General features: G+C 38.2%; 1 protein-coding gene across 2 annotated transcripts; it reads left to right on the top strand.

Annotated features, from left to right (window-relative positions):
* Positions 1-943: 943 nt before the first annotated feature.
* Positions 944-15666, top strand: LOC103756605 (DNA repair protein complementing XP-G cells). Of its 2 annotated transcripts, none has more exons than XM_018070998.2 (16): positions 944-962; positions 1469-1569; positions 2233-2408; positions 2919-3034; positions 3131-3223; positions 3988-4048; positions 4963-5106; positions 5953-6160; positions 6439-7590; positions 7925-8157; positions 8533-8652; positions 9376-9589; positions 11456-11600; positions 12462-12662; positions 13590-13674; positions 15006-15666. In XM_018070998.2, exons 2-16 carry the CDS (start codon positions 1482-1484, stop codon positions 15552-15554), a joined length of 3585 nt encoding a protein of 1194 aa, XP_017926487.1. In that variant the 5' UTR covers positions 944-962; positions 1469-1481; the 3' UTR covers positions 15555-15666. The 2 variants fall into 2 exon arrangements, with proteins under 2 accessions (XP_017926487.1, XP_017926486.1); XM_018070997.2 differs by lacking the exon at positions 944-962 and adding an exon at positions 1207-1303.
* Positions 15667-16292: the final 626 nt, after the last annotated feature.

Here is a 16292-nt window from a genome sequence, read left to right on the forward strand (position 1 = left end):
TGCTTTTCATTTGTCATGGGAACGGTGACCCTACATTTAGAAAAGGTCTTCAGCAGAGTAGGTAAGCAATGGATCAGAGTTGCAAATACTGCTTAGCAAAGTTATCCTGGAGGTAGGATCTCTTTGCTCATAAAAAGTGGCTGCTCTGTGCAGCCAATGTGACTTAACTTCTGATATTTAATTTCCCAAAGCCTGTAGCCTCACAACTGAACAGAACCCATAGGTTTTGAAAATTTATTTTCCAGATGAGCTGTTTTTGCAAGCTGAATTTGGGCTGAGGGCTCAGGTTTCTCTGGAATACTTGCACTGTGTTCTTTAAGGGATTTAAGACATATATGCGGTGTTATATGTATGTCTCATAAGTTTTGCTTAATAATAGTTACACTGAGGAACAGGGACTCTCCTCTGATGGTAGCCGGCTGCTATGCTTAACTGGTTTTAGAGTTATTTTGCTCTGGACATGGAGACTGTCACATTTCATCCGGAGTACTCCGTATATGGGATTCGTCCAGCATTGGCAGGAGGAAAGTCCACGTCCTCGGCGTTATGCTTCAGGAAGCTTTCCCTAGGGATTCACCCAGGGGTGGGTGTGTCCAGCGAGGGGCACTGTGGCTGCAGTGGGAGCGGAGTGGGCAAGAGCACATGCTGCAAGGAAAATCACGTTCGGGAAGAAAAAAAAGAGGAGGTTGATGGGCGTCGGTCTCTTTTCACAGGCAACCAGCGACAGGACAAGAGGACAAGAGGACAAGAGCTGCAACAGGGAAGGTTTAAGCTGGACATAAGGAGGAATTTCTTCACAGGGTGATATTAGAATAGATTTCCCAGGGAGGCGGTGGAGTCACCGACCCTGGCGCTGTTTAAGGGAAGACGGGACGTAGTGCCTTGGTCTCGTTGACACGGTGGTGTTCGCTCATAGGTTAGACTCGATCATCTCAGAGGTCCTTTCCAATCTAATCGATTCTGTGAGTCTCTGGTGTTCGGTACTCGGCTCTCCTCCGGGCAGGCAGAGAGTCCCCCTTCTCAGGAATGCTGGCGCTCCCGGCGGGCGGAGAAAAGCCGGTGGGAGCCGCCTGGCCTCCCAGTGAGGGGCGGGAATGAGCGGCTCCTCGCAGGCCGGGAAGGGGCGCCGGCTCCGCCCCGCGCACGGCGCTTCCCGGCGGGCCGCGGGGCAAGAGCCGGGGCGGTGCCGGGCGGTACCGGGCGGTGCCGGGGCGTGTCCTGTCGCTCGCTGGCTGGAGAGGCCGCTGGGCCTGTCCGGCCTTTCCGGGTCCCCCGCCAGGCTCCGCTCCCTGCCCCGCCGCAGGTGAGCTCCCGCCGCAGGTCCAGCACCACGACCCCCGCCTGCCCCAGCTGGTCCCGGGCCGAACGGCTGCCTCGTTATTTCTGTTCGCCTTAATGAAGCAGACGTGGGCCGTATCGTCTTTGGGTTATCCCTTCTTTTTGCCTCATAGATTTTCTCTCAAAGCAGGTAAGAAGGGACCATGGGAGTTCAAGGACTTTGGAAGCTGCTCGAATGCACCGGGAGAACCATAAGCCCAGAAACGCTAGAAGGGAAAATTCTTGCTGTGGGTATCCTTTAAAAGTAAAGCCGGGGAACCAAAACTGTGAAGGAGATTATCTTAACTATTTCCCTTACTTATAAGTGATCATGTTTTCTTGTTGTGATTATGATGATTATTGTTGTTATTAATTTTAAATTGACAACATTTTGGTAGGTGGATTTTATACTTTATAATATGTGGAATAGTAAGCTCTTTCTGTTTTTATCGTTTGAAGAATAGGCTTTTCTGAATAGGTTCCTTACAAAAGTGTTGGACTCTAGGATTTTGTGCTTTATAAATAAACATACTTTATAAATAAACGTGCTTTATAAATAAACTCTGTAGGACTGTAAGATAAAAAAAATTAAATACTTAAGAATTAACTTTCCTATCCTGTATGCTTGGTCAAATACTGGAAAGATGTGGAGGGAAATTAGCCTTCATTTATGTGTAAAAATAATTGGGGAGGTACTTGCTCCACAGTTCCTTCCACTCTACTTTTTGTGCAGGGCAATAAGGGCAAGAATTTATTCTTCTCCAAAGTTCACAGCTATTTGGATAATTTTGGTTTCCATAAGCCAAGCCTGAAGCAGTGGGCAAAAGCCACTCAGTCAAATATGTGCACTTTATAGAAACTTAATGTAGTATATGTGTAAGAGAGCACAGTTTTTCCTCTCAGTGGTTCTTTAAGATATCAGTATTTGGTTGAACCAAGCAATAAAGGGAGCCAGAGATCGTGGTGGTGTTTCCGTACGGAATGCTCACCTCCTCACTCTGTTCCATCGGCTCTGCAAGTTACTGTTTTTCCGAATTCGACCTGTCTTTGTTTTTGACGGAGAGGCGCCTCTTCTGAAGAGACAAACCTTGGTAAGTGCCTTTGCTGAGTCATTGCAATGCAAAATAGGGTGTGCGTCCGCTGAAACTAAGTAGCCATGTTCAATTTTCTTCCTAGTGTTCTGCCTATGCTTCTGATCTGTGAGGATGGAGGGCTTGAAGCCACTGCTGTGCAGTGTCCTCTGCAGTCCCAACCTGGGTTAGCTCTTGGAGCATGCGGCAGCTCTCTTTTGATAGAGGCAGGTTTGATTTCCATAGAAACCAGGTTGTGGAGAAGTAGAGGATGGCATAAGCCTGGATCATGCTCCAGAATGGACCTGAATGAACTCTTGTGGCATTTGTACCCGGAAGCTGAAAGCTGTTCCCAAGTCCCACAGAGGAAACAGATGTAGATTTAGAGGATTTGAAGACTGTGACCCCAGTAGTGTAGGATGATTTAGGAGTAGCTCGTAGGCTCAGCACACTGAATTTTAACAGTGACATGTTGGATGTGCATCTTCAGCATCTGGCAAAATCTTGTTGGTGTTAATCTTACTTTCACAGGCTAAGCGAAGACAAAGAAAGGAAGTTGCCATCAGTGATTCCAGGGAAACTACAGAGAAACTCTTGAAGACGCTTTTGAAGAGACATGTTATCAAAACTGCTCTTGCGGGAAAAAGGCAAGAATAAAAATTATTTTTCCCTCATTTATAAATGTCAGATAATTCCTTATATAGCTGTTACTCACTGTGGGTTTTTTTTTCCTTTTCCCTAAGCAATGAAGTTTTGCCCAGTATTACACAAGTTCGAAGAGGAGAAATTGATGATATGTATGTATTGCCTGCTTTAGAAGATGAAGAGAAGAATAGGTAGGTAAAATTAAAAAAAATAACTTAAACTAGGATAAAAGCATTAAACACATTTTTTGATGCTGCTGAAAGGCCTTTGATCTATGAGATTCTATAATATATGAAGTATATTTTTCATTTATATTTTATTTCAGTTTCTTTTTGGAGGGTTTGTTTATAACTGTACACAGAACCCTTCTAGTTACTTATGAGAAAGTAACAGAAGAAGCCTTCAGCCCACAGATTAAATTTCTACACTGGATTCATGTTTAAGGATGAAAGGTCTACCTCAGTCTCTATGACCATATCTGTACAACTAAATGGGACTGATTGCTCAAACTTGGGTGACTGCTACCTATATGACTCTGTTTTGTGTCCCCTTGTTCAGAGCACTGACGTGTTCAGCAGAAGCAGACTTTGTTTGTGCTGTCAAATATGACAACAAAACTGAGAACATGAAGCTATGCGTTAGATTGCTCTATGTGTATCTGTCCTTTCATGTACTTTAAACACTGACCATCAGATAAGGATTTAAGCAGCATCAGTTGTCTCAATCTAGTTTTAGCTGACATAAGTCTGCCTTCTTGCTTTCTGCTCAGATCTTTTTGACCTGTGTATGTATTTATAATGTGTGTTTGTATGTATATGTATATATATATATGTGTGTGCGTATGTATTTTTGTACTTACTACCAAAGCAATGACTAATGTCCTTTTGCTTTAAATAGGAACTTTATTTTCCTGGGTAAATATCTACACCTTTTGTTTTCTCTTTGTGATTTTTAGCTCAGAAGAGGAGGAAGAAAAAGAATGGCAAATGAGAGTGAGCCAAAAAAAGATGTTGCAAGTAAGTGCAACCTAATTGCCCTGTTACTGTGAACAGTCTTCTCATTCATGTGCTATGCTTAAAAGATAAACAAAAAGCTTAAAAAAACCCAATTGTTTGGAGATATAAGTCTTACTATAGCATTGCTTCTCAAGCAAACACGTTAATTTTTGGTACTCTAAGACTTCCTGATAATGAGGAAATATAAATGTAATTTCTCCACTAGGATACAACGGAAGAGAAATTTTTTATGGTATTCTTTTTTTTCTTTTTACTACTTTCTCTGAACATATTGAGAAAAAATTGGTTTTTCTGATGATTTACGTGACATGTATGCATTTATGCACATGTGTATGCATATAAAAACCAGCATTTAACAAAATTCCTGTGCTTCTCCACATATGAACTGATGCTGAAGCATTTCATTCCTTGAGTTTTCACAGATAAATTCTGTATTTGCTTCTGTTGTGCTCACAGGAAGAGGAGAAGAGAAATATATAACCTAAGGAGAAGACATAATGAGTAATAAAATTATCTCTGCTTTCATCAATAGAAAAAAAAAAAGAAAAACTCTTGAAAATACTGTTTATCTTTGAAGTAGTTCTCATTCAGGAGAACCTCTTTAGAAAGATAAAATCAGACTAGCTGAGGCTATAGAACCTACTTCTGTGATTTATACTAAATATCTTTTTGTAAAAAGAATAAAACCAAGTTTCTCTGTATAATGTACATCAATAATTATGTACTTTACATTGTTTTATTATGTAGCAGTTACCTTTTTTTTCCTTGTTTTCTTTACCATATAGGAAGTAGCAACAAAATTCTTAAGACTTTTTTTTGGTCTTGTTGTTTGGAATGATGCTCTAAATATTTTACTATTTTTGCTGTGCTGTAATATAAAAATATATATTTTATGTTATTTTCCATTTTTATAGGAACAGTTATGTGAAAATCCTTATTCTGTAGATATTGAATCAGAAGATTTCAACAAGCTACCTCCAGAAGTAAAACATGAGATCTTGACTGATATTAAAGAACTTACAAAGCGAAGAAGAACGTTATTTGAAGCAATGCCAGAGGTAATATTTAAAATAGTTTTCAAGCCAACAGAATGGAGCTATTGCCATTAATGCAGATGAGGACTATGTAAGCAGATCACATCTAGAAAGCTTTACTCCCTGGACTACTTAATAAGAGATGTTATATTGAGGGGGAAAAAAATCCAATGAGATAATGACTCTTAACAGCCTTATCTCTTGATTTCCACTAAAATTAGCAGAGCTAATTCAGTTTGGCAAGAACGAGAAAAAGCATGCTCTGTCTCATGCCTCATCAGCATTATGCCCAAGATTTCAATTGCAAAAACAAGCTAGTGGTGTGGATAAACCAGGCAGAATGAACACAGCTAGGATTCCAAACCCTGAGGTTGTTAGGGGAGCTAGCAGCTGGGAAAAGGCTTTTGTAACTTAGGCAGATGTGTTGCTGAAGCTGCTCAGAGACAAATGGAGAATCCTACAGTGCTGCTTCTGCAGTTAGATTTGAAAGTACAGATCAAATGATGGCTAAGAATCATAATTTTAAAATGGTCCACGTGTGGATTCTGTTTTAATTGCTTTCTTTTTTAAGATGGAAATGACCTCTGCAAGCCAACTAAGTTTTGTTGGTCACATAATTGAGATTTCATGTTTAACCAGCAGTCAGAACTACTGGTGCCTTTTAGAATTGTTGCATGTTACCAGGATAGTATTGCTGTCACTTGGGAGTGTAGCAGTCAGTAAAACACAAATGTTACGTGTTTAAAGGAACTCTTAAAAGAGTTTCCACACTCTCCAGAGTGTGGGAAATGAACTTACTTAAAAGGGGCATTTTATTTCAATTGACTTGTTTGTTTTGTTTTGTTTCATTTTGTTTTGTTTTGTTTTGAGGACTCCAATGAGTTTTCCCAGTACCAGCTTAGGGGCTTGCTTAAAAAAAGCAACCTCAATCGGTGCATAGAGAATGTGCAAAAAGAAATGAATCAACAGCAGTCGGGTGAAATCCAAACACAATATGAAAATGAAGGTGGTTTTGTGAAAGAAGTGGAATCAAGGAGGGTGGTCTCTGAAGAGACTTCTCACTATATTCTGATAAAGGGTATGTCAGGTCTTAATTTTGTAAAACCTCTTGTTTGGAGTGTACACTCTGCAACTGGCAGTTTTTAAAAAAAACCCTGAATATTGTTTATGGACGCATGTAGCCAATACTTTGTATGAAATGTGCATTACTATTGTACATAATTAACTGTGATCTGTAAACCTGTAGAAAAGTGGTTTATTAATCTTTATATAATGATGTTCATTATGTAAAATGGAATGTTATTATAAAGCAGTTTTTTACTAAAACAAAAAAATCAACAAAAAACTTTCTTTCAGGTATTCAAGCAAAAGAAGCTATAAATAGAGACTTGGAAACTACTGCAGGACCCTCATCAAAAATGCTTGAATTGACTAAATTGAATAAAATCAACGAATCTCCTGCTAATGCAAAGCCAGTTGCATCTGACAAGATGCAAACAGAGAAAGATAATAATGTGGTGACAGCACCACCCTCTCCTCGGACTTTGCATGCTATCCAGGCTGCTATGGTAGAAAGCAGCTCAGAAGAAGAACTGGATACAGGACAATTGAATGTAACAGAGGAAGGCAGTGTGTCTCCAAGAACACTACGGGCAATTCAGCAAGCTCTGAGTGATGAGGATAAAAGGGAGGAAGTTGTTATTATTAGAACTGATGGAGTGCTACCAGAAAGATCAAAAGTGAAAGATTTTCTGCTTAGTAGCTCAGATGAGGAAGAGCAGATTCCTGAAGTTAAGGAGGGAAAAAACATACTTACAGCTACAATTTGTTCGTCAATCCAAGTGACTATGCATGGTGCTGAATTTGAACAGAAAAGTCAGAAGCTGGAAGAAAATCATATTACACCCAAAGACACTGGTATATCCACAGCTGAAAATTACTCTTCTACTGACAATACTAAAAAAGGCAAAGAAGATTTAAGCAAAGAAGAAAATGGTTCAAAAAACTGTATTGCACCCAGGGATACCAATATATCCAGAGCGGAAAATTATTCATTTATTGACAATACTAGAAAAGACACAGAAGATTTAGACAAAGAAGAAAATGGTTCCAAAAATCATATTTCACCCAAAGATATCGGTATATCCAGAGCTGAAAATTATTCTTGTATTGAAAATACTAGGAAAGGCAAAGAAGACTTAGAAAAAGAAGAAAATGGTTCCAAAATGGACTTAAAGTCTTTGGAAGATAAGGATATGAATTTGTGTGTGCAGAAACCAAGTTGTTCCTCTGTACAAACTAGTATAGGGGCTTTGGTTCATGCTGCAACAACAGACCTTTCTAAAAATGAGAAAAACTTGAAAATTTCTGAAAATATAGAGGAAGTAATTTCACAAACAGAAGAGAATGTATCTGAGGTACAGAAGCATATTAGAGTTTTTCCAGAAGCAAGAGGTCCTGAGGAGGACAGAGAAGGGATTTCACAGTCTGAAGACAGTGATTCCGATGGTATGTGCTTTTTAATTGTGTAAAAAGATAAAAAATAGGAACTTAGCATATTTGTAGTCATTTGAAGTTAACCTTTTCTCTCAGTGTGAAATGCTTTAAATACACCTGTCCCTACACATACAGGAGGTGGGAAGAAAATCTGAGCTGTGTTTTTCCCCTTGGTGTCACATTTTATCATTGAAACCTGGGTATAAAATACAAAAAGTCAGGAAAGCATGTTGTTGTGTACACTGAATTTAACTGGTGTATTAATGGTCAGCCACTTGGTTTGTGTAATTTCACAATCCTTATATCTAAATCTGCATATGTTCAAGTATCTGTTTTCTCTTAATAGCAAGCTTTATTGAAGTGGATACTGAAATCAGTAATGAGGCTGAGTTTCCTACTAAATATGATGAAAAACTGGGTGATGAAACAGTGCTTTCAGAAGTAGAGACAGGCAGACCTGATGTTGTCACACAGGAGCTGCTGAAGGAGTCTGATGAAATGCAGCTGGGAAATGCTCAGAATGTTGAAAGAGAAGCTGATAATAAAGATGCAGTGGATGAGTGGCAAGACATCAGTTTGGTAACTTATTCTCCTTGTTACTTGTTTTGAGCTATTAATGGAGTGCTTTGTCTCCAAGTAGTTGTTAAGGAAAACTATTGGACAGCTTTGTATTGTTTCATTATTTTCTCATATATGTGTCTAATTGTACAGGAACTGATTTTTGTTTAAAGATAGTTAATCATAATCACCCTGAAATCAGAGGGAAACTTTAAGGGTTTAGCACGGTGATGACAACCTATCCCTGGTACTGCATTAGAGAAGCTGTAACGACTTCTGAGTGTGAATTAATGGATCATATACTACTAGAATAATTATAACCAGAGACTTAGTGCTGTACTTAACTAAGTATACCTGAATTGTTGAAATAATGAAAGTCTTGGTTTATATTTTCAGGAAGAACTAGAAGAATTAGAAAGGGACCTTTCTACTGAGCAGAATATGCTTCAGTCTCAAAAACAGCAGCAGGAGCGTGTTGCTGCTTCTGTAACAGGACAGATGTTCTTGGAAAGCCAGGTAGTATTTGCTGAGTCATTTTGATTTCGTTCACTTCTCCATCCCGGTAATTTACTCAAAAGCTGTTAGTAATTTTTGTTAATTATAGGTCTCCTTTCTTCCTCTAGCTGGGTGGGGAACATAATCCAGAATTGTGTAAATAGCACAAGTCTGTAAACCTAGTGCGTGTTGGATATTTAACTGAAGTTAACTAATGTATTCCATAAAAGCAAAAACGCATCAAAATACATGTATATCAAAACACTATCCAAAGAATGATTAGTCTGCCCACTGTTTCCTGCTTGATATGAATGTTTCTCAGGTGCTTTCAACTATTTTCTTAGCTAAAGTGATGACCAATTTTTTAAAATATGATTGATTTTTTTTTTTTCATTTAACCTGCGTCTTTCTTTCATGGAGCCCACGTAACTGTAATGCATGGAATTTTCTCCTTGCTGTGGAAAACACAGTAGTTAAGTATGCTTGTGCAATTAAGATAGCAGGTTCTCAAACTCTGTGCTAATAGGGTGCTCAAGTAGTGCTTGACTTATGTGGAACTATCTGCCTGAGATAAGTGTAATTTCCCCCTTGACTTAACTGCGCTTGGCACTTTTTAGGGGAAATTCAGATTTGCTGCCAAATATTAAATACATCCCAAGTGTGAATCTAGCAGTTCCAAGTCAAGCAGAAGTATAATAGAAGTTAATTCTTTAGATGAATTGTTACTTTCCCTCCATCCTGCAGGAGCTTCTGCGTCTGTTTGGCATTCCATATATTGAAGCTCCGATGGAAGCAGAGGCACAGTGTGCCATACTGGACCTTACCGATCAGACCTCTGGGACAATCACCGATGACAGCGATGTTTGGTTATTTGGCGCACGACATGTTTATAAAAATTTCTTCAGCCAGAACAAATACGTAGAATATTATCAGTATATTGATTTGCAAAATGAGCTAGGTAAGCCTCAGGTATTCGTTTGTTAAACACAGTCTTAAATAAGACAGCGCTGCCATCTGTCTCTTTGAAACTGTGTTTTCTACAGAATTTTGTGTGTCTGTTATTACAATGCCTGTTCTTTGGGTAGTCTCTAAAGCCATTCAGTTAGGTTGCTGTTTTTACTGCCAACTGACCACCCTGAATATACAAACTCCTGCGTTTCATATACTGAGTTAATGTGATGATCATCAAGGCTGGAGATATGAACTATGATATCAGTTCCTGGGTAAATGTTAGCATGACTTTCCTGATGTTGTAGGAAAATTATATTCTGATGTCATCAAATTTATAGTCTTCTGGAAATGGAAGTTAGTTTTGGGCATACTGACACATGTGTTAAAAGAGGATCAGAAATATGTGTATGCTATGTAAAACATTTTTCATTTAGTTAACACTGACAGATTTTTTCCTTCTTTCAGATTGCTCTTCAGTCTAATCAAATTGTTGCTAATTTTGTTGAACTACTAAACTTCAGTGTCACATAGTGTATTAGGGAAAATATGAGCCGAGTTAAACTTGTTATTATGTCTTTTTCTAGCAGAATTCTTAAAATCAGTTTTGACACTTTCAAATTTGAGAGGCTGTAGACTTTGAAGTAATATTTTAATGTCTTCAGCATGTAACATTTCATACCATTTTTATGTGATGAAAAATATATCTTTGGTTTCTTTTCCAGCAAATTGAATGGAATATTTTTTCCCCTACTGAAGTATGCTACTGTAGCTTACTTGGAAAGAATTGCTGTAAAAGCATGTGTGTGATTTTTAACTGTTATTAATGTAATAAACCAGAGCTTTTATTTATTTATTGGGGAAAAATAGTCACCATCAGTCTTCATGTCACATTCCTCTGCAGCCTTGTACTGCTACTTCTTTCCTATGCATTGCACAATTATTCTTTCTTAACTCCATTCTTGATAGATATCCTGACTAGCATGATGATGATCTTGCTTTGTGTGTTTAGAATCACATTCCTCCTTTTCTGCATTGAATTTTTTTAAAGTTATTTTTTATTTAAATCTAAATTATTGAAGCTGGTCACTAAAAATCAATCTGGTTGCCTCATACCTTATATCAAGTAGAAGTGGTCGGCTGAGTTTTTCCTTCTTTCTGGCTGTTCCACAGGCTCTTCTGGCCTACTTAGTAACTGCACCAGCACAGAACAAAAGGCTCCCAGTTGGGGAACGCTTAAGAAGCAGAGGCATTGATATTATGGGCTAGAATTCAAACAGAATGTTTTTATTTAAACATTTTTTATTAAAGCATTATTAAATTTGAGTCCGCATTAGATGGGAATAGGACAGTAATTGGATAAAATAAATGTAAAATCTCTTAGCAACCCTGAATTTCCCAAAGGTTTTGACATTAGACAATCATTTAGGTTGGAAAAGACCTCTGAGGTCATCGAGTCCAGCCTTTGACTGATCACCACCTTACCAACTATACTGTGGCACTGTGTGCCATGTCCAGTTGTTTCTTGAACACCTCCAGGAGTGGTGAATCCACCACCTCCCCAGGCAGCCTATTCCAATGTTTAACAACCCTTTTTGTGAAAAAATTCCTCTTGATGTCCATTGTAACAGTTTAATTTTGGCAAGATGTATTTGCCCAGTTAGCACAACTATTGGTGCTTGACCTAGCAGAAGCATATTTGTAGTGCTCTAGAATATAATTGAGCAAATTCTGATGTTGAACTAAATATAATTTTACAGAGTAAATGTCTTTGCTTTCCTTTTGATTTTTACCTTTCAGATAATATTTTTTAATTTGTAAGAGAATAAATGCTGAATCCACTGGTTTTATTTGGTTTATGCACTTTCTTTTACAGGGCTGGATAGAAGCAAGCTAATTAATTTGGCGTACTTGCTTGGAAGTGACTACACTGAGGGCATCCCAAATGTTGGCTTCGTAACAGCGATGGAGATTTTAAATGAATTTCCTGGGCATGGCTTAGAACCACTCTTAAAATTTGCGTATGCTTCATTCTATTTTGCTCTTTTGTCTCTCCGTGTTATGAAAATGAATATGCTTTGCTGCTGCTTAAGCATGCACCAAGACATATGACCATCTTTGACCATCATTAAGGAGACTAAGCTGCAAAACATGTGTCTCCATTATATCGCTATTTGAAATGATAGGTAAATAAGGTGACATATTGATACAGTGATTACAATAAGTGAGCAATTACAGCGAAATAGAATAGCTGTAAAACTGTGTGACTGCCTCAGAGTTCATTGCAGAGCTGGATCCATAATGGAGCAGAGGTTTATTCTGCCTGAGTTTGTGAGAAGTTGCTATAGCTTGTTCATAGAGGAAAGAGGATGGATGACCTGGAAAGAGACAGACAGGTAGGCTGTGGGGAAGAGCAAGATTTGAAGAGGGCCAAGGCAGTTGTATTGGCAAAGGCAAGGATGGTTAGAAGGTTTGGTTTTTTGTTTGGGTTTTTTGTTTGGTTGGTTGGTTTTGTTGGGGTTGGTTTGGTTTGGGTTTTCTTTTTGTTTTCTTTTTTTTCCCCTTTCATACCAAAAAAATCTCCAAAAATGATCCTTGTGTGTGGAAGTGAGGCTGAAGTTAGGGTCTTCTGTTTAGCAATTTATGGGGAATACAGGTGATGTTTACTACTGTGGCTTACAATGGCTGCATTTAATGTGTGTGTTTTGTCTTTTCTGCTTTCAGATTATTTATCACTTTGACCGTCCTTTATTTAGAAATTTTCTACCTCATACCTTGTAGCAACTGAAGTAGAGAGACTAAGGCTATTGAAATAAGCATGGTGGCTCTTGATACTTCAAATTATATGTTATGGAGGCAAATTAATAATCTCTGTTTTTCAGTGAGTGGTGGAATGAGGCTCAGAAGAATAAGAAATTGAGACCTAATCCACATGATACCAAGGTCAAGAAGAAACTACGGGAGCTGCAGCTTTCTTCAGGTTTCCCAAATCCAGCAGTGGCAGAAGCATACCTGAAGCCTGTGGTGGATGAGACAAGGAGTTCGTTCACCTGGGGGAAGCCTGACTTAGAGCAGATCAGAGAATATCCTTTTACTGTATGGTAGGACTTGTTAGGTAAAAGTACTCAAAGTTCATAAAGTGTGTTAGTGAGTCAGTAATGGAGTGGCAAGTTCTTAACATCTCTTGGGTGTGAGGGGCCTCCAGCCCTATCTGCATGCGCTTTCCTAAAATGACACCAGCTCTGGAATGGAAGGGAATGCAGCCATGCTTGTGTGGTACTCAAGGCTGCTGTGCCCTCCTAGAGAGTGGGCTGCTTTGCTTTGTGTGGAAAGAGAATCTTGTAGCTGACCTAACTAATTAGTTTCGATCCTCCTGCTTCTGTAACTGTCCTGTGCCTGTTTCTAGACTTAGAGTGAGTGGGATTGTTTGCACACTCTTGGTGTATGTTTGCCATTTTTCCATGAATAAGTCTCAAAGCCTAATCAGAAATGGTGTTTCAATCTGCACTTTGTCCCTCGTTATTCCCTGCATTTCTTCCAATAATGTCTGTTTTTTGAATCTGTTGCAGTCTGAGCTACAGTGGATTGTTGAAAAGTAGATGGCAATGCATGCAGAGCTGATAGTGTTTTAAACAGTAAATGGAATTTCCAGTGTGTGCAAGTGTAAAAGTAAGGTTTATTTATAGGTATTTTGTCTTATGACAATACTGTATAGCCAAAGTGAGTTCTGTCTTCACTGAAACATGCCTTTGGAATTGTTGATATTAGAGAAAAGGTTCTGCAACTATTGGAGATGTAACAGTGTGATTCGTGATGCATAGTGTAATACTGGAACAGTCCACATAAACCAGCTATTATAACTTAGAGTCTTTTCTCTAGTTTTGTACTAGAAGAACTTTTGAACTGGAGCAACTTTCCGACAGACATTGTTTACTTGAGGAATTTTCATTTTATGTGTTTACACAATAGTAGTTAATAGCCATTTTGTAAAGTTCTTTGACTTTCTGCACATTCTGTAAGGATCACTTTGGCTGGACTACAGCAAAGATAGATGGAATCCTTTTGCCTGTGATGAAACAGCTGAATGTGCAGCAGGTAAAGTATAAAACCTATAGTTTAAGGGCAACTGGAAAATTGTGAGAAGCATTTTAAAATTAAGAGCAAGGATTTAAACTAAAATATGTTTCTCAAAAACCGGGCTTTGGTCATATGTTTTATAATCTTTATGTATATATATTTAAATCATTAAATGTACTTCTCCAGACTTCATTTCTGTATGATTTGAATGTGCTGTGAGGGACTCTACATAATTTCAATTGTTGGTCTCAAATTTTATTATCTATCAAGCACCTATCTCAAATCGAGGCTGCTGTTTCTTCTGGATGTAGTTGACGCTACAGGTACCTCAAGCAACTTTAGTAATTTTAAAAGACAATATGCTGTCTCTAAAAAGTATTTATAAAAATGCCCCTAAGGTTTTGGTGAAGTGATACTGCCCATTTGATGCCATACATATCCTTTGAGGAGGAGTGCAGGCTGAACTGTTGAGCAAGTGCCCATTAATAATATTGTTCTAATTTCCAAACAAATGTTCTGTCAACTTTAATAAAAGCTGAAAGGGAATAGTGATGCATACTGTGAAAACTGTCGAAGTCAGTTGTGAAATTGATCACCCAATCTCAGGCTGTTTTCTCCTTTTGTCATATACGAGGTAGATATGTTGTCTAAACCAGTGTTCTAAGTTCTCTGTATCACTCAAAGGATTGAAAGGTACCAAACCCCATGGTTAAATAGTTATACTTTCAGGTTGACTTGAGCATCCTTTGGAAGCGTCTGTTTCTCTTAGACAATTTTAGGGAAAATATAGAGGGCTAGCTTAGTCTCTACAATAAGCCTGGCTGTGGTTGAATAGCACAGATCCATCCTGTATGACTACTTCTAGTTCTGCTCTTCGGAATTATACTGTAGCAGCATGTGGTACAACGAACTTGAGTCAAATGACTGTGTGTTGCACTTGCAGGCACAAATGTGAAGTGCACTTACAACATTTACTTAGTAAACATTCTGCTGTTTTAACAGCTTGAAGCTAAGGATGTGTTTGTAAGGACATCCTTAAGAGCACTACAGAGGTTCTCTGTATTAGGGTTGAAAATAGCAACATATGTCTAATCATCAACAGTACAATGTTTATGAATTTCACTGGAGGTTGCTACTTATTTGGTTTCTGTAAAGGTTCTTGTTGTATAATTTATAATAAGATATAGGTATTACTTAATAATGCATCTTATTGTTCACATCTATGTGCACATGTATTAATTTCATTAGTCCTTTGTCCTGCTTTAGTTTTGGGTGGCTTATAGCATAGCTGAGATAACAACTGAATTCCTATCCTATTTAAAGGTGTTTTTCTGTTTTATTTTTGATAGACTCAGCTTCGAATTGATTCATTCTTCAGACTAGAGCAGCATGAAAAACTAGCTATTAAAAGTCAGAGACTGCGCAGAGCTGTGACTTGCCTGAAGAGAAAGGAAAAAGAAGCAGACGATGAAATTCAGGAGACCACTGCTGTTACAGAGATGGAACTTGAACAGCATGAGAAAACAAAAGGGGAAGGTACCACAGGCTGCGCAAATCTAACTGTGGCAACAAAAGCCCAGAGGGGAAAGAGAAGAAAACACTCAGATTCCAGAAAAGAATGTTTATATGGAGGTGGTTTTATTGGAAATTTGCATCTTTCAGAAACCTCTAGTGACTCCTCAGAGGAATCAGGTAGTAGAGATTTAGGCAAGAGCAAAAGGAGGAAAAACACCTCTACGACAGAGACTGCAGACCATAAAGAGAAAAAGGGGTGCAGTAGCTCAAGTGATGAGGAGGAAGACCTGGGAAATGTAGTCATGGTGACTGCCAAACCTGTGTTTGAGGGCAGAAAAAACAGATCACGGGGCAAGAGAGGAATAAGAAAGAAAAAGTCTTAAAGAAGAAAAGTAATAAAAAGGGCAGACTCTTGTGGCATTTATGATTTAAGCTTTGTAATTATTCTAGTGAATTTTTGATAAAATATAATAAATTATTTCTATTTGTTATGTATTTGTCATTCATTTTCTGTCCAGACCTTAAATAGAAGGGATTCTAAGCAATGAAAAAACTAATTTTAGGACATTTACTCATAAAGATCTAGATTGAACTTGATATAAGTTTTCTGGATTCAGATTTTAAAATTGAGCCAATATGTGATGTCCATTCATTTACATTCTGAGTTAATTGTTAAAATCACCTGCAATCTGTTGCTTTCTTAACTTAGAACTTAAATGAAATTTTGAAAACTACCTGGGTGATTTCTAGGTGTTGCAAGAAGGAAAATAAGTTCAATTAGTTTTGTTTTTCTTTTCCCTTCACTAAGCCTGTCTTGAAAGTAATGTCGTTTATTGACGAGAGATGAAGCAAACTCTCGTAAAATCTCAAGGAAAAACACACAGTATAATCAGTCCTTACATAATCTGATGAGCAGTAGTTGTTTATGTTCTGAACGTAAATGTCATGTTTCTAGATTTGGATTTCCATGACCATATCGAAAGACAGTGTTTGTTTGAAAAAGTGGTGCAGCAACTCACATCAGATTAATTTTTGAGAGACAATGTGTTGGGCTCAGACTTCTCACACATCTCACCTCTTTGAATGATTGTAGAATTTATTTCTACCTCCTGTGGATTAAG

Source organism: Manacus vitellinus, unplaced genomic scaffold, assembly GCF_001715985.3.
Source record: "Manacus vitellinus isolate BGI_N305 unplaced genomic scaffold, ASM171598v3 scaffold_2_pilon, whole genome shotgun sequence".
NCBI classification, from domain to species: Eukaryota; Metazoa; Chordata; class Aves; order Passeriformes; family Pipridae; genus Manacus; species Manacus vitellinus.

What these genes read in the sequence shown, in the direction of transcription:
- LOC103756605 (XM_018070998.2), top strand. Translation starts at nt 1,482, where the DNA reads ATGGGAGTTCAAGGACTTTGGAAGCTGCTCGAATGCACCGGGAGAACC. An exon ending in AGGGAAAATTCTTGCTGTGG is followed by an intron (nt 1,570 to 2,232) that starts GTATCCTTTAAA and finishes TGGTTCTTTAAG; the next exon opens with ATATCAGTATTTGGTTGAAC. An exon ending in GCCAAAAAAAGATGTTGCAA is followed by an intron (nt 4,049 to 4,962) that starts GTAAGTGCAACC and finishes CCATTTTTATAG; the next exon opens with GAACAGTTATGTGAAAATCC.